The 7706-nt window shown below is 44.3% G+C and overlaps 1 protein-coding gene across 1 annotated transcript in view; it reads left to right on the plus strand.

Moving 5' to 3' along the window:
• The window catches only part of ASXL3 (ASXL transcriptional regulator 3), a 166276-nt gene extending 162080 nt beyond the window's left edge, over window positions 1–4196 (plus strand). The window contains exon 12 of the mRNA XM_081263304.1: window positions 278–4196. Coding sequence (XP_081119430.1) covers window positions 278–3997 — 3720 coding nt within the window. The 3' untranslated portion in view covers window positions 3998–4196. The remainder of the gene's footprint in view (window positions 1–277) is intronic.
• Window positions 4197–7706: the final 3510 nt, after the last annotated feature.

The following is a 7706-nucleotide window of genomic DNA, read 5'->3' on the forward strand; positions in this document are numbered from 1 at the left end:
TTATGGTACAAAATATGGATTTTGTTTTCATGTATGTAAGACATTAAGACAGTGCTTTATTTCCATGCCAAAGCAAGTCACTGGCTGATTTTTAAAACATCCTTTCATACTCGTGTTGCACTTACTGTTGCTTTACATCCTAAGCACTCATTCAGAGGTGTAGTTTGTTTCATGTTGTGGGAGAGCACTGCTTGTTTTCCAGTTGCGTCATGGTCTCCCACGTGCCTTCTCTGCCATCACAAATGAAGTGCTTTTTCTTTCTGTTCTTTCCTCACAGATCCAGCTTTCCAAAATTGGACCACCCTTTATTATCAAGAGTCAGCCAGTCTCCAAACCCGAGTCTAGAGCATCCACTAGCACCTCCGTCAGTGGGGGGAGGAACACCGGAGCCAGGACCCTTGCAGACATCAAGGCCCGTGCCCAACAAGCTCGGGCCCAACGTGAGGCTGCTGCAGCTGCTGCAGTAGCCGCTGCAGCGAGCATCGTCTCTGGCGCTATGGGGAGCCCAGGAGAGGGTGGAAAGGCAAGAACCCTGGCACACATCAAAGAGCAGACCAAGGCTAAGCTCTTTGCAAAACATCAAGCCCGAGCCCACCTCTTCCAGACTTCTAAAGAGACCCGGTTGCCTTCGCTCAGCTCCAAGGAAGAGCCTCCAAACTTAGAAGTCTCTTCTACCCCTGAAACAAAAATGGAAGGTTCCACCGGGGTCATTATTGTCAATCCAAATTGCAGGTCTCCTAGCAACAAGTCGGCTCACCTCCGGGAGAGCAGCACTGTTTTACAGCAGTCTCTTAACCCCACTCAACTTCCGGAAACTGCCACTGACTTATCTGTACATAGTTCTGATGAAAACATACCTGTGTCCCATTTATCCGAGAAAATTGTTTCATCTACCTCTTCTGAAAATAGCAGTATGCCCATGCTTCTCAATAAAAATCCTGTCCCTGTGTCTGTCTGCAGCGCTGCTATGTCGGGAGCAATTAAAGAACACCCCTTTGTGAGTTCTGTTGACAAATCCTCTGTGCTGATGTCCGTCGACAGTGCAGCCACTACCATTTCTGCTTGTAATATAAGCATGTTAAAAACCATCCAGGGAACTGACACTCCATGCATAGCCATTATACCAAAATGTATTGAAAGCACTCCTATTCCAGCCACTACAGAGGGCGCCGGTATATCCAGCTCCATGGACGATAAACCACTGCTCATGCCAAGCAGCAGTGCCACTAACTTAATCTCCAGTCAGTACACCTCTGTGCCAACTCCCTCCATTGGAAATAATTTGCCAAACCATCTCTCCACTAGCTCTGTCTTGATTCCCCCCACGGGAATGAACAGCAGATTTCCTTCTGAGAAGATAGCCATGCCTGGGAGTGAAGAACAGGCCACCGTATCCATGGGTACCACTGTGAGAGCAGCCCTCAGCTGCAGTGACTCAGTGGCGGTCACCGATGCTCTGGTTGCACGTCCGCCTGTCGCAATGTTTACGGGAAACATGCTCACTATAAACTCTTATGATAGTCCTCCGAAGTTAAGTGCTGAAAGCTTGGACAAAAATTCAGCGCCTCGAAACAGGGCAGACAGTTCTGGGAAACCTCAGCAGCCACCCGGGGGCTTTGCACCAGCAACCATAAACAGATCCATTCCCTGTAAAGTCATTGTTGATCACAGCACCACGCTGACCTCCAGTTTGTCACTGACTGTCTCCATTGAGAGTGCAGAAACCAGCTTGGACCTCCAGAGCAGGTCTGTGAGGACAGAGGTATCCATCCAGCCCATGGCATGTCCTCAGGTCTCTGTAATTAGCAGGCCTGAGCCAGTGGCAAGTGAAAGTATAGACCACAGTTCGAGTTTCATTGCTGCTTCTGCAGCCAAACAAGACTGTAAAACCCTGCAGGCCCCCTGCACCAGGCTCCGAGAACTGCCCCTTGTTGTTCCAGACAAATTAAACGAGGCGGCTGCTCCTAGTCATAGCTTTGCCGAGCAGACACGGAACCCAACTACTTACAAAAGTGAAGCAGACACAACCTGTAGCAATCAGTATGACCCAGGAAACCGGATCTGCTGGAATGAGGATGCCATGAGGGGTACAGGACAGCCTCTGGTCAGTCACTCTGTTTCAGGTAAACAGAAGGAATATGCAGAGCAGAGCTGCCCGAAGGCCATCAAAACTGAACACGCCAGCTACTCACACGTGTCAGAGCTGCACCCCAGGAATCTCATAGCAAACGTCGCTCTTCCTGTGAAATCCGAACCTCACGAAGTGGACAAGGGCTTTAGAATGGACACCGAAGACTTCCCTGGCCCTGGGCTGCCTCCGCCAACGGCAGAGGTAGCCACCACCATACCACAAGCACAGAACCTGGATGCTCCTGCATCCAGTGCCAGGGAAGAGGCCATTTCCCTGGTTCCAGACACCCTGAAAAGAGTTCCGAGTGCAGGAAGCTCAAGCTGTCGTCTGTCATCCGTGGAGGCTAACAACCCACTGGTGACACAGCTACTGCAGGGCAACCTGCCTTTGGAGAAAGTGTTGCCACAGCCCAGACTGGGTGCCAAGCTCGAAATCAACAGGCTTCCTTTGCCCCTTCAAACTACCTCAGTGGGTAAAACACCACCAGAGAGGAACATCGTTGAAATGCCTTCCAGCTCTCCAAACCCAGATGGTAAGGGCTACTTGGCAGGGACTCTTGCACCACTACAAATGAGGAAGCGAGAAAACCATCCCAAAAAGAGAGTAGCCAGGACTGTAGGGGAACACACTCACGTTAAATGTGAACCAGGGAAGTTGTTGGTGGATCCAGATGTTAAAGGGGTGCCATGTGTCATAAATTCAGGCATGAGTCAGCTAGGACACAGTCAGCCATTTAAGCAAGAATGGCTGAACAAACACTCGATGCAGAACAGAATCGTTCACAGTCCCGAGGTCAAACAGCAAAAGCGGCTGCTCCCCGCGTGTAGCTTCCAGCAGAACCTATTTCATGTTGACAAAAATGGCGGTTTCCACCCTGATGCTGGTACCTCACACAGACAGCAATTTTACCAAATGCCCATGGCTGCTAGGGGCCCCATTCCCACTGCAGCTCTCTTACAGGCCTCTTCCAAGCCCGCCGTGGGCTGTAATGCATTTGCCTTCAATAGGCATCTTGAACAAAAGGGATTGGGAGAGGTTAGTCTTCCTTCAGCACCCCACCAGCTAAGGCTAGCCAACATGTTGTCCCCCAATATGCCCATAAAGGAAGGTGATGATGTGGGAGGGGCTGCACACACAATGCCAAACAAAGCACTAGTGCATCCTCCACTGCCCCCACCTCCTCCACCCCCGCCCCCTCCGCCCTTGGCCTTGCCCCCGCCTCCCCCACCACCACCTCCACTACCTCCACCTCTCCCTAATGCAGAAGTCCCATCTGATCAAAAGCAACCGCCAGTTACCATGGAAACCACTAAGAGACTTAGTTGGCCACAGTCCACGGGCATATGTAGCAATATAAAATCGGAACCTCTTTCTTTTGAGGAAGGTTTAAGCAGCAGCTGTGAACTGGGCATGAAACAAGTTTCCTATGACCAGAATGAAATGAAAGAACAGTTAAAAGCATTTGCGCTAAAAAATGCAGATTTCTCTTCCTATTTGCTTTCTGAGCCACAGAAGCCTTTTCCCCAATTAGCTGCTCAGAAAATGCAGGTGCAGCAACAACAGCAGCTCTGTGGAAATTATCCAACAATACACTTTGGTAGCACGAGCTTCAAAAGGGCAGCGTCTGCAATTGAAAAGTCCATTGGGATTTTGGGAAGTGGCTCTAGTCCTGCCACGGGCTTGCCTGGTCAGAACGCTCAGATGCCTGTTCAGAACTTTGCCGACAGCAGCAACGCGGACGAATTGGAACTGAAATGCTCTTGCCGGCTGAAAGCCATGATTGTGTGCAAAGGCTGTGGGGCCTTCTGCCATGATGACTGCATAGGTCCTTCAAAACTCTGTGTAGCTTGCTTGGTTGTACGATAAGAGCTGAGTGAACGATGCAGTATCCCTTTTTGACATGGAAAAGCCAAACAGCAACCGCAAATTGAATAACGTAGTGACTGACTTACATGCTAATTTATTTTACTTTGTAACAGATAATCTTTTTTTCATAGGATTATTATTTTCTTGCATTTTTTTATAATGAGGAGGATGCAAACCAACTGACTGGCTCAACAGCATGTTGAGCATATTTAATTGCCATTCCCAGCTCAAAAGTTTCTCTCTGTGCATATACAGGTTACTGCCCCATTCCTCCTTCACCCCCTTTGAGTCCAGGTACAGATAGGAAAAGGACAGTTTTTATTGCTTCGTCACCAGAAATGCAGATGTAGAAAAAGGAATGGTAAAAAATAAGGTGGGCATGTATTTTTCTGTCAATTAGCTATTACAGCAGGTATTTCTGTACTTGCCATTACCACCATGATGAAGTCATTTTTGGAATGGGGAATCTGATTTAAATGTGTGATTCCTTGTATTTATTCATATCATGAAAGATACATTAAAGAAGGCATGCCATTAATGAAATTCACTGTCTCTGTTCTCTTTTCTCCCTTCTTACTCTCTATCAGAGACAATGGCAGAAAATAAGTATCTGCCATGAATTTTGTACACAGATTTTAGTGAAATGTGTCCTGTGTCTGAAATAGCAGCATGGGCCTCATACCCAGTAAACTGGATCTAGCCCTTGGACACCTGATAATATAAGATCGGTTGGCCAACATAGAGTCACAGGCCCAGAAAAGTTTGGAGCTTCATGTATGACTTTTAACACCAAGTATGAAAAAAAAATCCTAAAATTAAAAGCAAATAAAATACTGTATGTGCATGTATAAGTGCTTTGACTATATACATATTAATAATAACTTTCACTCTAATTAAATGAGTAGATATTAAAATTTGAGGGAAAATAATCGTAGCCCTTATTAATGACACAATGTATTCTGGTCTCTACCCCAATGGAAGTTGGCCACCTCTTTTTACAAGTGTCATTGATGTTCAAAGGGACTTCAGAAGGTTCAAGTGTGACATTTTTCTGAACCATTTTATTTTCTCATGATTCAGTCTAATTGTATTTGACTCTGAAATAACCCTTACTTTTTTTAAAAAAATACATTTTTAGGTATTTTATGTTTTGATTTGCCCCCCTCCCCATATCTGGGACCATAAACTGCTTTCAAAAAAGGGATACTGCATCTTATAATTATCTTCAGTGTTTATCCAGTTAAGTCTGAGTGTCAGATACTTGAGCTACATTCCATAGACGCTGGCCGCCATCCTGCTGGAGAACAGCTGTAGTTCAGGAGGCTCTGTTCCCAAAAGCAAGTTCAAAAGCACATGCACATGTGGGAAGATGAAAGCAAGCAAAAGCCACGCCCATTTAACTTCAGATTCCAGAGCACAAAATGTGGAACACCATTAATCCATTGATTGATTGTGGCTGTAGAATTAAAAAAAAAAAAAAAAAAAAAAACGGGGAAAATCATCTTTATCCAGGGTAAGAATGACAGATGTTTTCACGTGGGATCACTCTAATCAATGTAAACTTTTTTGACATTCCCTGAGAACATGTCTTATAAGTTAACCGGAATGTACAGAAGTTACATTCCTGAAGCAAAATATACCTGTAATTATTTTATGAGCAACTATGATATTTTTCCCTCCATATTTATTGTGATGTTGCCAAATTTCTTTTAGGTAATAGGAGACATCATGTTTATTAAAAAATTCCTGATAGTGAAAGATACTTAAGAACAGCAAAGGAAGTCCTGCCCTGTGGCCAGGATTAGGTGCTTCAGTACGGTCACTTCTATCATATTAAAATTGACAAAATGAATGAGAAAGTTAGCAATGCACTTAACCAGCCCTTCCCAAGGAATGCAGCATAAGTGCCAGTAGACCCGTAGTTCACTTCACTCCAGGTTACATTTGGATGGTGTCCTTTTGGATGATGTCTTTATGGTCTGCTTGGCTCTGATTTCGTCTTAATTTCCAAGATCATGTTCTTAGCCTCACGGTGGGGCACTCATAATATAGACACTTGTATGCCAACTTCTTCCAAATTCAGTCGCTGCTATACCAGTGTCAGATACTGTCTACACCAGCAAATTGAAAACTACCGCATCAGTAACTGACACACATTGAAAGAAACTCCAGTCTACAAAACCTTTGCACTCTTATGTGAGGTACAGTTGAGGCCGATGTGATACTGGGCTCATTGTCAGTTCCATCAGTGTTGAAGACTGCCTGCAAGTTGCTTACTGGGAATAAAGAAAAGTGTCCTTCTGTATGTTTGGAGTTTTGACATCATACGTTTGGAGAATCAGTTGTTGATAGTGCATGATTTCTCTCACCCAGGTCCAAAGAGCATAACTTTTTGTGCCCTTACTCTCTTTTTTGACCCAATCCAAATTCCTACTTTTCGCATATGGTTTATATCACTGAGAAAATGAAAACCTTTGGGCTAAAAAAAAAAAATAAAGAAATTGAGAAGTAAAATGTGGGTCAGGTGTTTCATAGGTGTCCATTTAATATATATGTACAAAAGCCAGTATATTTGAATTAGGTGAGTAGGTTCTTAGTTTCTTGATTTCTACATGTGTCTGCCTATGTGCAAATAGAATATGTTATTTACTACATGGTTATTGTGGTATAATGTGCAAATTTCAGTGTGTGCATTATCCTGATTATTGAACACTAGTAGATCTCTATCAGGAATAAACTTGCACATGAAACATTTTTTTTTAATCACAAAGGATGTATTTCCCTAAGTAGCACTTTTGGAGCAGGGGAAGGACGAAAACTGCTATTCCCTCATCCCCCTCCTATATGATATGCATATGCCTGAGTTATATAAAGACATTTAGGTTGTTAATGGGCATGTTAATAAGAGCGTTCTGATGCAAATTCATTTTCAAAATGATAATATTTTTTTCCTTCCCCAAAGTGAAAAATGGCAGAAATCTTGGTGAACTGAGCACCATAGTTATATATAATATTTCCCTGTTAAGGTCTAGTTTGAAGAAAAAAAAAAAAACTTGAAAACAAACCTGTGAGGTTGAGCCTGGGTTGCTATAAAGACTGTGGTGGTGTGTGCTTCTGGGATGAGCTGTAGAAGGCGTAGTTGACTTCTGGACCTTGGATATTCTTACTCAGTTCAATATAAACAGAAAAACAAGCTGGTGCCCGTGGTGCTTTATAGTGCAGTCAAGAGTAAAAATACATGTTGTTGCAGCCCCATTCCTTCACAAACACTCGCACAATTTCAAAAGAGGAAGTTGCTGTGGCCTCTGGTTTCCCAGCTTCTCCGTGGTATGAAGTCCCAGGTTTTAGAAGCTGAAGCCAATCTTAGGGTGCATCGTCTCTGTGGTGTGGAGGCCCAGCACTGCACTAGCTGCCTGGGGGAATGACCCCCGCCGAACACGCAGAGCTCAGACTCACTGTCCATCTGTGTTCCCAGAGAACAATGTGAAGAGTCCTAGAACAGGAACTCATCAGACTGTCAGGGGCCTATGTAGCCAAAACGTCACTGAATAGAAAACTTCTGTTGTCTTCAGTCCTCATGCTTTGTCACTGTAAAGCGAACAAAAAGCATTTTTACTATAATTTAAAGGAGCTGCTTTTTTATAGCACATACTATTTCGCTTTGTACTATATTTGATAGTTGCAGAATAATTTAGACTGTAGAAAAACT

The sequence above is a fragment of the Spermophilus citellus genome, assembly GCF_964194105.1.
Source record: "Spermophilus citellus genome assembly, chromosome: 12".
NCBI lineage: Eukaryota > Metazoa > Chordata > Mammalia > Rodentia > Sciuridae > Spermophilus > Spermophilus citellus.